The 17822-nt window shown below is 42.0% G+C and overlaps 1 protein-coding gene across 1 annotated transcript in view; it reads right to left on the bottom strand.

The window, feature by feature from the left end:
• Window positions 1-2353: 2353 nt before the first annotated feature.
• Window positions 2354-17822, bottom strand: part of DRAM1 (DNA damage regulated autophagy modulator 1) — a 43741-nt gene continuing 28272 nt past the window's right edge. The window contains exons 3-7 of the mRNA XM_059936768.1: window positions 15229-15371; window positions 11020-11197; window positions 6996-7054; window positions 3184-3276; window positions 2354-2604 (exon numbers count right to left, since the gene is read on the bottom strand). Of these exons, the coding sequence (XP_059792751.1) occupies window positions 2560-2604; window positions 3184-3276; window positions 6996-7054; window positions 11020-11197; window positions 15229-15371 (518 nt within the window). The 3' untranslated portion in view covers window positions 2354-2559. The remainder of the gene's footprint in view (window positions 2605-3183; window positions 3277-6995; window positions 7055-11019; window positions 11198-15228; window positions 15372-17822) is intronic.

Below are 17822 nucleotides of genomic sequence, written 5' to 3'. Positions count from 1 at the left end.
TTGGATCCAGCCATCCCTATAGCCAGCTCCACCCATGGACTTCTCATTACTTGAAGCAATAGATGCCCCTTTTTCCTTCCAACAAATTTGAGTTGGATTTCTGGTGCAAACTTCTGATACTACTATTCAAGAATCTCTGCAAAGATGAGCCATCCTGCCCACATGCAAATCTACATGAATTAAGAAAACATAAGGTTTAAACTCTATAGAGTCCAAGTGGAGCTAGAATCCTTTCCCGGATAAATATACTTCATAGTAGTACCCAGTCGACATATTGTAATTTAACAGAGACACAAATTACTAAAATAAAGAAATATTTCATTTTATTTTACTCTTTTAGCCATGAGGTCCAAGGAAATGCAAGTTCATGGAAATTAGAAGTAATACCAGAATATGGATAAGATCAGCTTTAGAGATTTATGGAATCAGCAGAACGTGATTATCTGGAGTGATTTTTGGCCTTCTCAGTTTGCCAAGCCAGATGTACCATTTTGTCTAGCCCATTTAACAATTTCTGTGGCAACTGTCCAGGATGAAGAGAGTCATCATAGAATGGAGAAGCCCAAACAACTGAAACGTTTACAGCACACAGAGCAAAACAGTCAATATTACAAGGTGACAGACTATTTATCACTTAATTAGTAAACCAGAGTAAATCTCATTATGCAGCACTACAAATACCCCTAGCCATGCCTTCATTTGCTCATTCCTTCATTCATGCATTCAGTGAGTATTTATTTATTAAGCACCTACTGTGTACCAGGAGGCAGCCTGGTAAATGCTGGAGTTACAAAGACAAAGATTAAGGCACAGACACTGCCCTCAAGGAGCTCCCAATCTAAATCTCGCAGAGAGATATAGAAATGAAGAATGACAATGCATCCAGAAGGGCTGATAACAAAAGTCTGTTCCAAGGGAGACTCAGCCCTGGATTCATTCTACTGCAGGTTCCACGGTAAAGGTAAGTGGCATTCCTCCCCCTCTGCAGAACATAGCTTTAACCAGTATTTCAGTTCCAGTGTTACACAGAGAGCCACAGCATTATAACAAGTTACCACTGACCCAGCAGTGGGTCTGAGGCTCTCACCACTGAACCTTTAGGGGAAATAGAGTATGACCTTGCAGAAGTGGCTGACCACTACTGAGTCTCACTCCTTCCTCCACAGCTGTCCAGGCAGGCTGCTCTGCCCTTGGCATATGCCCTCAAGGTCTGGACCCACTTGGCCAAACATGGGTTTATGGTCTGGAGGGTACTTGAAGAAGAGTTCCTTCTCTTCAACTTCTAAACCTAAGCCTTCATATTTCAAGGCCCACTTCTTCCTCTGGAATGACTTGCTTTTCATTTGTCATTCATGATTTGGGTGAAAAGTGGCGCCATGTGCAGGTCTTGCTGAGCCAAGGACCTGCTTCACATTTTGTAAAGTGTGCAAACATCCAGCCATAGTCATTAAGAAGAGGAGCAAGCAAACTCCATCCCACACCCTGCTCCCCTTTCTCCTCTCTCAGACCTGCGCTCCCGTCAGCATGTTAACCGGCGTAAAATGAATGTGAGGTGTGAGTTGCAGCTTCTGAGTCAGACTGTATGTCAAGTTATGCCAGTAACAATAAAGGGTAGTTTTATAAGTGGAATCTGCAATGCTGTTTGCAGATTGGCTTTTGCAGAGGTTTAGTATTAAGCAAAAGTCTCCTTCCCATAATCCTGCCTTACTTGGATGTTCCCTGAGACACACTCCCCTCTCCCCGCTCATCTGGCAAAGGCAACAGTCCGGAACCCAGTGAGTTTCTCCTGTTAGTTGTTCACCTGCATTTCACTCTGTTGTTAGAAGGCTTTTGATTTCTAAGCCGCCTTGCTAAATCAATCCCACCTGGAGTTACATCACTACGGATTGCCAGTTAGCAGCAAGGGTAGGAGCTTGGTCTCTGTGAGCAGGGAGGCCCGTGGGGGGACAGAATTTCAAAACCGTGGTCTTCCGTGGTCACTGAGTTAATGTGCATAGTGGTATTAAGGCCTTTCAATAGAAGCATTTTGCTTGGTTCATCTAAAAATCAGAGTCTCTTAGTGTTAGTTTATTAACGAAATCTTAATGATCATTATAAATTGAATTTTATAGATGCTCTTGAGATATAAAATTATACAGTGCATTCTCTAAAAATGAAATTTTAAAATGAATATCCCCTGATTTTACTTTTTAATGAATTCTTCCTTTAGTGTATTTCTATAAATCTCTTACACACAAAGAAACAAAACAGAATCTGTACAAAAAATAAAGAGGTCTCCATTTTCTGGAACACCTTTTCTGTAATGAATTTGTTAATATAAAAAAGTGTCTACTTAGAAAATTATAAAAACATTGCTACAATGTCATAAATGCTGTACATTCTCTAGGAAAACATACCTTTGGAAATAGTACAACTATTGGGAATTCTTAAAGAAATTCAAGTCCTGGATGTGCTGCAGATGAATTCCACGCAGGGCGGTGTTAAAACCCTGTCTATCCTCTGTACCACTTCTAGAAATTGTCTGCCACTTTCATTGAGTGAGAATGAATTCTCCTTTCTTCAAACATCACCATTGATTTCTGTGGATATCCTTAGGGTGACACTCTATTTTTAAAAAAATAAAAAGGGTTTAAAAGAAGGTAAACAATTCCAGTGCCAGCTCTGAAACTCCCAACAGCTTTGCACCCCCTCAGAGATGATCTCACTACGGTTTGTACTGAGCTCGAGTTGGGTCCTCAAGAGTTTTCTTGGCCTTTTCTAACCTTTTAGCTAGTAATTCACTTGTTTCAAAATGTAAGATTTTCCCTGTTGCCAAATCTGACAAGGTCCCATCTTCTCTCTGCCCAGAGAACATTTTTCAGCAACACACTTTTATTTTTAAGAAAAGACATATTTCCTGTCATTTGGAACTTGTGAGACCTCTTCAAAAAAAAAAAAAAATAACCAGGATCTATGACTATAAGCATCAAATGGCAGAGGACAGATGAACGTTTCCTTGTTTAGGAGAGCTATTCAAGATGCTTTCCTTTGGGAATACACTAAATTGCACAATACTTACATATTTTTTCAAACACGTAAGGGTAAAAAGATAGTGCTCTTATGTTTCTTAAATGCAAGAAATGTTCTATGGATTTCTACTAATCCGCATCATAACTTATAACATTTGTATTGATAAATACCTACCTGGAAATCGTAGATGAATGTTAGAAAGTAGAAAATAAAACCAAAGGCCACTGTCCATTCACAGATCGCACTCACTACATGATATACATAATCCTAAGAGCAACAACAAAAAAAGAAACAGCATTTAGCCTAAATGCATTCACTTTAGAGGACATACTGAAATAATAATGAGCAGGTCAGGCCAAAGGAAAAAGCTGTCCAGTGAGCATAAATCAACCCCCGGAGGAAACACAGTAAGCAAGGCCATGTGGGTGCACATCAGGGCAACTGCCCGATAAGAATGTGAATACAATGACCCCAAAAGTTCTCTCTGGTTCTCTCACACTCTGGCTTTAAGACTTGTCTATGGAACCTCAACAGGCAGAAGAAGGATCACAAAACGGCTGAGAGTGGAAAGCAAATTTGAACTCAAAGTTCTCAAGAAAGAACTTTCCATACAAGGCACGACTTGCTCTCCCACAGCTGGGAATCCCAAAGTTGGAAGGCAGGCTTGAAAAGCACCTACCCAGTGTCCATGTGGTTATTCCAGACTTCAGGTATGCATCTAAAGGAAACTGGCTATCACCCCTGGGTTTTGTGTTTCTCTGTTACTATAGAAAATGTCAGTTCAGAAAATAGGTCTGCTTGATGTTATAAGGTAAGCACAGCTACAAAGCAAATGCTAATTATGAGACTATCTTCTTGGGGGCAGGAATGAGAGGATGGAGGACAAGAAAGAGAATGGCTTTAATTCGGGGTTCCAAAGTCAGCTGCCTCTGGAGGCCAGGAAACTAATAAAAAGAAATGAAACTGACGGTTGCAAAAAGAGGGACAATGGGGAGCCCACGCCTCATCAGCTCAATTCCATTCTTGCCAAGTAGGAAAATATGGCCCCAGTGTTGCTTTGAGATTAAAAAAGAGAGAGAGAGAGAGAGAGAGAGACTTCCCTGGTGGTCCAGTGGTTAAGACTCTGTGCTTCCAATGCAGGGGGCTCAGGTTTTATCCCTGGTCAGGGAACTAAGATCCCACATGCCATGCGGCGCGGCCAAAAAAAGCCCATGGAGTGTGTGTGTGTGTGTGTGTGTGTGTGTGTCATAGCTCCCCTGATTTTTAAATACTGGAAACCATTTTTAAAAAGCATTTGTAAACACCATCTAAGTAAAAAATGCTTGTCTAAATTCTGACTTTAGCCCACATGCCAAATTAGCCTGTGGACTGTCATCAGTACGAGCCCTCTGATTTCAAATCATAACCTATATTTTCTTCCTACTTCACTGTCTGCTCTGCCGTAGGTTACAAGTGTGAACAAACAAATGTGCTAGATTACAGGTCAGTTCTTTTCTTTGATCCACCACAAAGATCTAATTGAGGCACATCAAACTCTCAGACACCACTGTTCACCCTCCCCACGGAGGATCACATCCACCCACTGTTCTCATCCAGGCCACTCCGGGGAGAATCTGACCAGCCTACGTTACAGGGTCGAGAATGGGGGCCACTTCCTTTTCAAAGGTGACAGCACTAGGGGATCCACCCCATCTCCTATCATCTCTGGACAATGAAGATGGCTTAATCAAACAGAAGCAGAATTTGGGGGTGGGAGAGGATTTCTGTAGCGTGATATTAATAACAGTGCACTGAAGGAGGGGTCCAGACTCTTCCACTACACATGTATGAACGCAGGCAAAGCTCTAATCTCTTTGCTACGTAAAATGGGACAATGACATCATAATTCTTACCCTCCCTACCACGTTAAGTCAATGCACAGGAATGTGCTGTGAAACCTCTGAAGCACCCCACAGTTTGGGGCAGGACCTAAATGATTATTCTGTTCCGTGAACTGATGTAAAGGGTTTTCTTTGCATTCGTGGATATTGGGGAACAGAAGGGGAGTGAATAGAAAACCAGGTACTTTTCACATTTTTAAGATAGAAAATGAAATGAAAAAAGGTTTTTCAACTGTCTGGGGAATATGCTTTGATGAATCCTTCCCAGCTGCTGATTTGTTTGATTTGTGGTGGAAGGCCTCCCCCCAGTGGTAAAGAAGTAAAATACACCTAGAGCTACTCTTCCGTGAGCTCTCCTTATCAGGAAGCACTTTTTTTCTAAGTTCTGCCTGGCTCATCCTCACCATCTTCAGTCTCTCACTTGCTTCTTGCAGGCTTCCATCACCTGCCAGAATCCTCTGTGGTGGAAAATGCTTCCTTCCTCTGACCCGGCCATTACCCTGACCAGGGATTGAACCCATGCTCCCTGCAGTGGAAGCACGGAGTCAACCAATGGACCACCAGGGAAGCCCCTGAAACTGCTTTTTTTTTTTTTTTTTTTTGGCTGCATTGGGTCTCCTTGCTACATGCGGGCTTTCTCTAGTTGTGGCCAGCGGGTGCTACTCTTCATTGCGGGGCGCGGGCTTCTCATTGGGGTGGCTTCTCTTGTTGCAGAGTATGGGCTCTAGCTGCGTGGGCTTCAGTAGTTGTAGCATGGCGGGCTCAGTAATTGTGGCTCACGGGCTCTAGAGCACAGGCTCAGTAGTTGTGGCTCACGGGCTTAGTTGCTCCGCGGCATGTGGGATCTTCCCGGACTAGGGCTCGAACCCATGTCCCCTGCATTGGCAGGCGGATCCTTAACCACTGTGCCACCAGGGAAGCCCCTGAAACTACTTTTTGAAAAACATCAGTAACTCCACCTGCCCCTTGGGAAAAACTCCTGCTCCTCACTATCTCCCTTCTCTCTGTAGGTAACTAACAACATGAGTTGATCTCAATTCGAAACATCTGATTCCATGTGTTCTGACGTTTGGTCTGGAAATTACCCGTCACTATACCCTATGCTCTCATGGCTCTTGATCCTACCCCAGGTCTAGTCCCCCGTGTCTAACTGGACATTTCTCCTCAGCGTTTCACTATAGCTTCAGATTCAACGATTCTGAAACCTAACCCATCCATTTCTCCCCATGAAATCATTTATTCCTGTTAAGGACCCAATCTTTTCTTCTTCTTTTTTAAAAATATTTATTCATTTATTTGGCTGCGCTGGGTCTTAGTTGCAGCACACAGGATCTTTTAGTTGTGGCACATGGAATCTTTAGTTGCGGCATGCAAACTCTTAGTTGCAGCATGTGGGATCTAGCTCCGTGACCAGGGATCAAATCTAGGCCCCCTGCATTGGGAGCGCTGAGTCTTAGCCACTGGACCACCAGGGAAGTCCCAAGGGACCCAATCTTATCTGTTCATGAGAACAGGTTCTTTGGTTCACCCAAAACAAAAACTTGGAAGTCATCTTCACTTCATCATGTCCTTTCATTCTTATGCTATTACTTCCAGTCTAGGGGAATCTTGATTTAAAATCTAAACTAGTAGAAGTGCCTTCTCCCTGCCATCCTAACTCCGGGCTCTCTCCTCTTCAATACATCCCAGGTGTCTCTTCTAATTTTCTTGCAATAATATTCTTTTAATTTACTTTCCGTTCAAAAGCCTTCAAAGGCTTATTCCGATCACCTACATCAAGCATGAGCCTCTCTGCCCACCTCTTAAAGCCTTGCACAAACTATTCCCCCACAAACTTATCCCCGACCACATGTATTTCTCACCCTATGCTGATACAAACTATCTTCTACTCTGTTTTCATCACCTCTGCTTAACATGTCGTGCTTCCTCTGACCTCCATATACCTTCATTCACATTGTTTCCCTACCCTTAAATCTCACCTTTTACTAAGCCTCGATGGTTGAAGGGTTTAAGAGAGAATTAAAAATTCAAATTTTTAAAAATAATTTTGAAAATAATTCCAGGAACCAGGTTTGACAATCATATTGAAAACAGCTTATAGTTTACCTTTTCTTTTGGATTCCACTCCAGCTTGGTTATAGAAATTAACGAAGCACAGGCAATCACTGAAAAACGAAATTGTTAAGGAAACTACAGAAGAAAATAGGTCCTTTATTGTAAGACTAGGTTATTCTTCTAATAATATAACCATTACACAGTGTTCACATGTTAGTACCAACATTTCTGCTATCAAACCAGTTATATCAGCTTCTTATCATCTCAAACCTTAAGTTCGATCATGGCAGCAGTTAAAATACAACACGGAAGTAGTCATTCCTTAGCAATACTTTGTCAGTTATGTATAGAAGACTTTTAATCTGTGGCTACATTTTGCTTGACCCTGTTGTTTAAATTTGGTCAAAATGACACAGCAGTCTAATATGGGTACTTTTGCAGTAGTTTTCCCCTAAAATACTATTGTCTCTAAATAATAATATTGATTAAAATTCTTTTTCCTAAAATACCATGTACACGGCAACAGCGTCAAGGAAAAAATTAACATTTCAAAGTATCAAAGCATCACAAAGTACCAAGGCTCATATACAAAAACAAGCTACAGAAATTTAATGTATTATCTTTATAAAAATAAAAAAACAGATTTTTCCATTGAGTAACTGGGTATAAGCGGAGCCCTTCCTCCCTGGCCCAAAGGGTTTACAAATCAGAGAGATACATCCTACATCTGACCTTGGGGACGAAGGACAAATCCTGAGAGGCCAGCCTAATAAGGCCAGGGACTGAGGCTACTGCCCAACGTGGACAAGACTGTCTGCACAAAGGTGGTGACAACCATTTTGATTGAACTTAGAAGGCCAAAGAGAAAGCTAGAGAGAAATGGGATGCTCTTTAAAAGCTTCTGCAAAAAGTTAAGAATCCCAAGTGTTACGTCAATCAATGCCAAGTTTAGCGCCTCCACTGAATTTGGAGTTAGCACCCTCTCTTCCTGCCCTCCGCCACCTCCCATATTTTGCAATGCTTAACACTTCTCAGTTTCTCAAAGTAAAAGAAGTAGAGAATGGGACTTCCCTGGCGGTCCAGTGGTTAAGACTCCACGCTTCCAATGCAGGGGGCGCGGGATCGATCCCTGGTCGGGGAACTAAGATCCCGCATGCCGCTGGCCAAAAAATAAAATGAAGTAGAGAACATTAAAGGTTCTCTAATCATGTCATGACCGTATGTCTCTTTCTAATAGTTTTAAAAGCCTCTTAATTCTTTCACTTAATTCTTTATCTCATCTTTAGTCCCATCACGTCCCATGCTGGGGAGGAGGGGGGGTGGGGGAGAGGCGGACAAAACTCTGGCAAAACAGACCTGGTCTCAGCTCCCAGAAACATTACAGCCTTGTCGGACCTAGGGAATGTGCCGCGTTAGAGAGAAAAGACCAGGGTGCAGTCATGACTCGGAGGGAAGATGATTAATTCGGAGTGAAACGGGGTTTGAGGTGTCAGGGGAGCTTCACTGAGCTGAGTTGAATCTAAGCTGTGAGGTTTGAGGAGCTCTCTAGGACAGCATCGTCCCACAGAAGTGCAGGCGTATGTGTAACAATATTTTCTTCTGTAGTCGCCAGATGGACAGAAACGAAAAAGAGCCTAATGAAATTAATCTTAACATATCTTATTTAACACAATATATCAAACATGTTGTCATTTCAACATGTAATAATATGAAGAATTATTAATGAGATATTTTACATTTTTTTTCTCATTAAGTCTTTGAAATCCAGTGTTTTTTACACTTACGGCCCTTCTCTACACAGACTACCCACGTTTCAATGCTCAACAGCCTCGTGTGGCCAGTGGCTACTGTGTTGGACAGACAGTTCAGTTCTAGAAAGACAAAGTGGAGACGGTTATCCAGGCAAGAAGAAGAGAACGGGCAAAAGCAAAGAACAGGAAACAGCCACAGGCAGGGGAGAAAGTGTAAAACGGAGGTCGGAGAAATAGGCAGCCTCAGACTGCATCTCAAGCAAAGGAACCGGCCTTTGCATTGTTAGTGATTTTGTGAAGGCTTTTGAAAGCTGCAGAAGCTGAATGCAAGATGGATAGTTTAGTAGGAAGGGCTCAGAAGCATGATTCCAGGCCTCAGTTTCTTCAGGAGTCAAATGAGGTTTCACGGAACTAATACAGGAAAGAGAAACAAGGACATTTTAAAGATACTTTAGAATCTTTCTAAGGAAATATAAATCCATGCTAATGTTTAAGACAAAAGACTTTTTCCTATGGATGAATTTGTTCAAGTTAATTGGATAAAAACATGTAACCTGTTTCTGTTCAGGGGTCCTACCCGTCAGCATGGCTCATACGAACTTCCTAGAAATGGGAACTATTAGTATGTGAAACTCTGGCTTGAAAAAGTAATTCTGCTAAACCTCTCTCATTTTAGTACCTAGAGATCTGTCTCCAAAGTGGGAAGCACGGAAAGTTTTCCTATACCAAAAAACTTTGTTTTTAACTTTACAAGTGGTTCTATAAATCTTACAACTAAAACAAGCTAAAAGTTTTGAGATCCGTCTCAAGAGAAAGCATGAATGTCTTCAATCCATAAATAGGAGAAGGAAACAGAGAAGGAACTGTCTTAGGAACCAGGGTTTATAGTTTGTTCTTAAATTTCTCAACACTAGAATTTGGTTCCTCTGTGCTTAGAAATTTTGTAATTAAAATTTTTCTTCCCTAAATGACAAAAACAAAACCCAAAACCATCCTTAGACTTCACATTTTGTATAGCTCCAATTTTTTTTTTTTTTTTAAGAAACTTTATTTATTTATTTATTTATTTTTGGTCGTGTTGGGTCTTCTTTGCTGCGCACGAGCTTTGTCTAGTTGCAGCGAGTGGGGGCTACTCTATATTGCGGCGCACAGGCTTCTCATTGCAGTGGCTTCTCTTGTTGCAGAGCACGGGCTCTAGGCACGTGGGCTTCAATAGTTGTGGCATGCGGGCTCAGTAGTTGTGGCGCACGGGCTTAGTTGCTCCGCGGCACGTGGGATCTTCCCGGACCAGGGCTCGAACCCGTATCCCCTGCATTGGCAGGCAGATCCTTCACCGCTGCACCACCAGGGAAGTCCCTATAGCTCCAATTTTAAAAGAAAAATGCAAGGCTTAATACTTAGAAGCGCATGATGACAAAATATCTTTTTACTCAAGCTAGCCCATTTTGTACCACAACCCAACTTGGATGAACAAAACCACTGCTAATAAAATAGTTCCATTTTCCTACAGTCTGACAATAATCACCAATTTTTAATGACTCTTTAGCATTTGCTATGACTGCAGATGGTATTTTGAAAGATGGGGAATTTTCCACCCTTGAAAGACCACAGCTTTTTTTTTTTCTTTGTTAAATACCTCTTGGGGGAAAAGAAAAGGAAAAGAAAGAATGAGAAAGGAAAAAAAAAGGAAGGAGGGAAGGGTTGTTTTTCATTTCTTCTAAATCAGAATATACAAGTATGATAAATTTATATTTTCTTTTCACATTGTTGAATTAGAAAAAATAAAATTTCATTTTGAAAATGAAATCAGTGATAAAAAGAAAAGGCTAAATGTATTTAAATGACTTAGAAATAAATAGTATAGAGCTTTTTAAAACCTCTTAATATGGATGAGTAAATCAAACCATCTAATCACCTGTGTGTGGGGAGAAGGGAAAGTCGGGCCTCTTGGGAATCCACAGGGCTATTACTTTAAGTACAATATCAATATTTGATGTCTTTAGCCAAGCACTACAAAGAAAAATAAATATTTTCACATGGCTCATGAAACTGACCCTGTGGAAGGAAAGTAAATACAGAATGAAGTGTCTGACTTTTTTTTTTTCATTTTCCTTTCACACCATTCTTTTTCCCAAAGATTCTTTTGATTTAACCAGACAACGTTGAGATATTTTCCTTATGATTTACCCTTTTCTCCCAGTCGTTCTTCTGAAGCCTGTTGACACTTGGCTGTTAACCTTTGCTTTCTCCATTTTTTTTGGAGGGGAGCGGGGCGGCGGGGGTGTCAAGCTTGCAAGGACACTGACAAATGTAAAAAAGGATACTGGGGATGACGGCTGCGGAGGAAACGGCAGAGATGGCCATCCGTATGCGGCATGTGGAAAGGCTGTTCCACTGGGGACACGATTTGTAAGAGATGATGGATTGCAGGAGCGTGTACACAACACCGCAGACAAACGCCAAAAGGGCACCGCCGTCGTGTACCACGGGGACAGCTAACTCCTAGAGAGAAAGTCACACACATGCTGTTACTCAGCGTGAGTCTGTGCACATCAAGAGCCGAACACTCACTCACTTGCTCTGGGCTCCTCAAAGCCACCAGGCATCACAGATGCACGCACCCCATCTTTGGAAAATACAGCTGCTTGCAGAAGATGACCAAGAGAAAAGCCTTCCTGGCACTGGAGTAAATGCCAGGAACTTGCTTGTTCCATAGCAAACGTTTGGCTTGCTGCGAGTTGGGCAAACGGGCCTGGTTCAGTAATAATATCTCAATAAAACTGAGGGAAAAAACCCATATTAAACCAAAAAAATTATAAAAGAATTAAGAAAAACAAATCCTTTTCACCCCTTGAACGTTAGGCACATTTGAGCAAGGGAAAATAAACAAAAGGCAAGGCATCTAATGCTAATGAGCTGGGGTTGTTTTAGGAATAACCTTCTGAGAGTCCTGGTACTTTCCACTCTCCATTTTCTTTCTATGCTAATAAGTAAATCAAATCCTGAATTTACATACTTTGTTTCCACCCCCCACTAGCACTGTCAGGAAACTTGCTTCCTCAACTCTGGCCAGTTCAATATATCAGATCTTAATCTGCAAGCTTCATGACACCCACATTAGCCCTGATGAAATCAGATCAAAAGGCCCTTGAATTAGCAGGAGGTGTATTTCCAGTGTGCCCTTTTCACTGTGGAATACATACTCTCTCATCAAAGATGTCTTTTAGAAGGGAAACGACTCAGATCAGACATGAATTTTGGATAGAGGTTAAGATGAAAACCTGGTACCTTTTTTTGAAACTCTTGTTAATTTAGAAGATAATAAAAATAGAGAAAACTAGACTATTGAGAGGATTCAACCTCAGGAAACTTGACTTTCGCAGAAAGGAGACTTCTTGAGGGACAGGAAAGCACTGACGGAGATTGCCTGGTGAGGAGACACCAAAAAGTAGCCATCTCATCCACCAGTGCAGGAAAGAGTGCTCGCTGTGAACATCTGGTAAGTGCAATTTACTCCCGCTCAAGAAAAACCACCAGTCAATGCTCTCTCTTGCCCTCACATCTCTAATTCTTCTTGAGGTAACCTCTCATGTCGGTTTGCTTACGGCATGCCGAAAATGAATTACAGGATATCAAAAAAGGAAGTTGTAAAGATATATTTATGGGAACAATGACAAGGCAAACACTTGCTCTCAGGAAAGTTAGAGATTCTATTTCTGGTCTTTGTGAAGATGTAATCACTTCACAGAAACCTTAAAGGGAACCAAAAGTGTAATTATCTAACCACCTAAGCCTTCCTCCTGAAGTCTGCCCTTTATGGTTTAAACACTGACGGCAGTATCACTTGTGATGTTGAGTTATTCCGAGAATAATGTGATGGGATATCATACAGTGCATACTATCCCCCACAGGACAATTCATACCCACACTCCACTAGACAACTTATATCCTTCCAGGTTGCCACCTTCCCTTTGAAAATAATTTTTCCGTCGTGCTTTCTGACGCTAGAACTGTGAACTGTGAATTTTTTTCCCCTAATTTTATGAAAAAAATTTTTTTATCATTCTTTTTTTTTTTAATTTATTTTTTATTTTTGTCTGCACTGGGTCTTCGTTGCTGCGTGCAGGTTTTTCTCTAGTTGCGGTGAGCGGGGGCTACTCTTTGTTGCGGTGCGCGGGCTTCTCATTGCGGTGGCTTCTCTTGTTGCAGAGCACAGGCTCTAGGCGCGTGGGCTTCAGTAGTGGCGGCACGCGGGCTCAGTAGTTGTGGCTCATGGGCTCTAGAGCACAGGCTCAGTAGTTGTGGCACACGGGCTTAGTTGCTCCGCGGCATGTGGGGTCTTCCTGGACCAGGGCTAGAACCCGTGTCCCCTGCATTGGCAGGCAGATTCTTAACCACTGCGCCACTTGGGAAGCCCTAAAACTGTGAATTGTGTACATGCTTTTTTCTCACAGAGATTTTCTCATTCTGGCCTTGAGCTTAACTCTTCCCCACAGGTTCTGGGCAGACTGCTTCATTCAAAGGTGACTTCTGCCTTTCATGACTCACGGGATTTGGGGAGAGTATTAACCTCTCTGGGTCTCCATTTCTCCATTGATAAATGAGGAAAATAATACTACCTATCTTCTAAGGTCATTATTAGAATTATACGAGTTAAAGCATGAAATGTTTTCATAAATGTCACCTAGAAAACTTCAATAAGAATTCCCAGGCAGTCCAGTGGTTAGGACTCCGTGCTCTCGCTGCCAGGGCCCGGGTTGAATCCCTGGTCGGGGAACTAAGATCCCACAAGCCGTGCAGCCCGGCCAAATAAGAAAAAGAAAAAAGAAAAAAAGAAAACTTCAATAAATGTTGTTATGGAACCCAAAACGCACACAATCATAAAATGTAAGGAAATGTCATCAAGAGTCTCTACCATGTGACAAATGTCATAGGCAACTAGTGGTGTTTATTTCCTAATACAGAGACAATAAGAGTAGGAAAGTTAAACGAAGCCGGAAGCAAACTGAGTTCACAAGATGCCCTCCTGGAAGCCCTATAGGCTTGCTTCAGGGAGGCTACAAATTTGGCTCTCACCTTTCACCAGTGTTAACAAGGAAACACTGGTAGTTGTGGATTCGTAACATCCCCAAACGAAAACTTGTTGGCTGCCAGACCTGGGAGAATATCCCTGCCCTAGGCTGTCCTGAAGGTTCTGTGTCATACAAGGAAGGGTGCCTCACCCCTCACAACACAGCACTGAGTTTCCCAGAGCACTTTATTATACTGTCCCCCCACCGATGACAGATGGCTTCCTGCATGTGCAGGACAGAAAAGGAAATTCTCTGAGGCCCACGTGGTGCAGGTGAGGCAGAGGGCCCTCTGATAATGGTCTGACTCATGCAGGAGCAGACACTAGAGAACAGGTGGACAGCAGACGGTACAGGTGGAGGCCTGAGGTTATCAGCCTCCCAGGTCCACACCAGGAGGCAGTGCCCCTCTGCTGCGGCTTCAGTGTGCAGATGTGGACTTGAACAGCCAGCTAGCACTGAAGGCTGACACCTTTTTATAAAGTAAGCATCACAGAAGATCAACCCACTTCTGGTGGGAAAAAAGTTAAAGGAGTACCCCCAGGCAGAACCAGAAGTCCTCCAGGAGTAACTTCATTTCTGTGGTCACAAAGGGACAATGGTAATGACAGAGCAGGCCCTCCAGGGTGTTGGCCTATAGTGATGAACCGATGACCATGAAGACGGCTAAGTACAGACTGCTGGGCACTGTACATTATCTCATTGAATCCCAGCAATAACCCTGTGAGGCGAGCACTCATAATTAGTACTCATTTGAAATACAACACATACTTGTAAAATATAAAATATTGTCTCCATAGACAAATACCATGCCTTCCTGAAAGAGACCTCAGAATGAAAGGAATCCAAAAATTAGAATAGAACATGTAGGATTTTTTCCAACACTTGACACAGTAAGAATATGTCAAGTGGACTCTGCAGTAGTTGTCATATAAGTTCATTTGCTCCAGTAAGGCCATATTTTGGCCCTGCAACTGATTAGCTGAGTAACCCTGACCAAATTATTTCACCTCCATGTCCCTAGATCCTCATCTGCGAAAGGAAGAGATCAGATGCCTCTCTTTGAATTGAACACCAGAGGCCCAAACAGTAGAATCAGTAAACATACACACGCTCATACACAGAAACGTTTTCACGATGTTAATGAAATCATTACAATGACTGAAGTAGCTCTCCCAGCACATTAAACCACATCAACAAGAACACGGAACAATCCAGAGCCCACAGCATGGTCTGAAGCACGCTGTCTCTCAAACATGCACCCCATCTCCCCCAGGTACTAGGCTGGGCTGACTTTCAAATGACAAAGATTTGTTTCTAAAAAGCAAACTATCCCAATATTCATAAACTCATCAACTACTTGAGAGCTATGCTGGCACAAGCGTGCCTCTGGTGCTCTTGCTTCTCTCCTCCAGATACATGTACTCCATCACCCCCAATAACCAAAAAAACTTCAGGTCATACCTGGAAATTGGCTACAATGCCCATTCCGATGCATCCCACCAATCCTAGAACTAACGACACCAAGTTAAAAACAGGAGTGCTGAAATAGCTGGTTTGGTTTTGCTTCTCTACTATTTTATATCTTGTGTACATCGTGGCTGCACCTGAAAAAGAAAGGGACTCTGATGAATTTTTATTTTTTGACTTTTTAGAAGAAAAAGCACATGAACAGTTCTTATGGCTTTTAAAATAATTTGTATTTTCAGTCTCCTGATTGCAATAGTCTCCCCACTCGCTCACACCTGCCCTTCCTCACCCCATCTTACTTACTGTCCCCCGCCATGTGATGCATACACACAAACACACACAGTCTTGGCTGTTATCCTTTTCACATAAATGCTATTGTGCACGTATTGTTCTGGGACTTGCTTTTTTACTTATTTAAAAATGTTCCATGGATGGGACTTCCCTGTTGGCACAGTGGTTAAGAATCTGCCTGCCAATGCAGGGGACATGGGTTTGAGCCCTGGTCCGGGAAGATCCCACATGCCGCGGAGCAACTAAGCCCGTGCGCCACAACTACTGAACTCACGTGCTGCAACTACGGAAGCCCGTGTGCCTAGAGCCCGTGCTCCACAACAAGAGAAGCCACCGCAATGAGAAGCCCATGCACTGCAACAAAGAGTAGCTCCCCGTCGCCGCAACTAGAGAAAGCCTGTGCACAGCAACAAAGACCCAACGCAGCCATAAATAAATAAATAAATAAATAAATTTATAATAAATAACTAAATAAATTTTAAAAATAAAAATGTTCCGTGGAGATCTTGCCAATGTCGGTACACATAGGTCTACCTCATCATGGTATATAGTGAGATGCCATATTTATTTCATCATTCTCCTAATGATAGATTTCTACATTATATGTTTTTCCTATTACAAACAATGCTCAGTGAACATCCTTATATAGAAGGCTTTGGCACACTTTCAGTGTTTCTGAAAGATGAATTCCTAGAAGTAGTATTACTGGGTCAAAAAACTATGCTCAATTAAAATGCCAAAAAGTAGCTCCAAACTGCTCCAAGACTGAGGCAATTTATACTCCCACAGCAGAGTCTGAAAGCAATTCTGTATGCCCTGTCCTTTTAATTATTGCCAATCTAACAAATGAAAAATGGCAACCTGTTTGTTTGATTTGCATTTCTCTGATAGTCAGTGAGATTGAGCAACTTTCAGTATGTCACTACTCATTTGCATTTCTTCTTCTGAAAATTGCATGTTTATCATTTTTTTTATTTTTCTCTTGAGTTCATTTTTAATTTGTAGTTGCTCTTTATACATTATGTACATTAGTCTATTGTATGCTATAAACATTACAAATTTTCTTCTGGTCTGTTGTTTGTCTTTAACTTCGTGAATCTTTCATCACTTAGAAGTTTCAATTTTTATCTACCCAAATCTGTCAGTTCTTCCCTATTTAGCTTCTGGGTTTTGTGTGTGTAAGTTTAGATAAGCTTTTCCATCCTAAGGTTTTAAAAATATTTTCCTATACTTAAATCCAAATCCTCTTTTTTTTTTTTTTTAAGATTTAATTTTATTTATTTTTGGCTGTGTTGGGTCTTCATTGCTGCGTGCAGGCTTTCTCTAGTTGCAGCAAGTGGGGCTACTCTTCTTTGCGGTTGGGCTTCTCCTTGCGGTGGCTTCTCTTGTTGCGGGGCACGGGCTCTAGGCGTGTGGGCTTCAGTAGGTTTGGAGCATGGGCTCAGTAGTTGTGGCGCATGGGCTTAGTTGCTCCATGGCATGTGGGATCTTCCCGGACCAGGGCTCGAACCCATGTCCCCTGCATTGGCAGGTGGATTCTTATCCACTGCACCACCATAAGAGGAAGTCCCTCCTCTTATGGTTTTGTTCTTCATGTTTACTTCTTTAATTGCCATTGGCTTTTGTGAATGGTGTGAGGGCAAATTTAACTCAGCAAATTTAGCTTACAGAAAAAGTCACATAGATATGCAGAGATATGTTTAAAAGATATTCACTTTAGCATTGTATATTACCAAATGAGAAACAGCCTAAATGTTTAACAATAGGGGACTGAATTATAAAATATTATATGTCCATGAGTTGGATATCATGCATGTGTTAGGATAAAGTAGATTTCTGTGTGTTCAATAGTGTTATGATGGCTGTAATATTTTTTGCTGAATTCTTAAAACCAGTCTAAAAGCTAGTCATTTATCATAGAGCATTTTAAACAGAGATATTCATGTCAGATTCTCCCTTGCCTAGAAGCAAAAAGCTACATTTATCATTTGCTAGTGATAAAATCATCTGTCTTCTAAATCTGGACTCTGGGCAAGGATGGTGTAAGAGGGCACTGGGATTGACTGACTCCTATTTCTACTTCCCCTTGCTCACCTCCAAAACCTTGGGAGGAGAAGACCACAAATGAGTGATGGGGTGAAACTCCCTCTACCAGTAGGATGAACAAATTCTGAAGATGCCAAGTCACTAGGTAGGGTTTCCAGCACCTCTGCCCCTTCCCGCCCTGCATCAATAGAGAGGGCCAGAAAGTGCTGGTTATATGATGGGTCCCTGGCAAAAACCTGATTGTTCTGCAG

This window comes from Balaenoptera ricei, chromosome 10, assembly GCF_028023285.1.
Source record: "Balaenoptera ricei isolate mBalRic1 chromosome 10, mBalRic1.hap2, whole genome shotgun sequence".
Lineage (NCBI taxonomy): Eukaryota > Metazoa > Chordata > Mammalia > Artiodactyla > Balaenopteridae > Balaenoptera > Balaenoptera ricei.
Note: the sequence above shows the minus strand (reverse complement) of the source record. Positions and strands in the feature narration are given on the sequence as shown.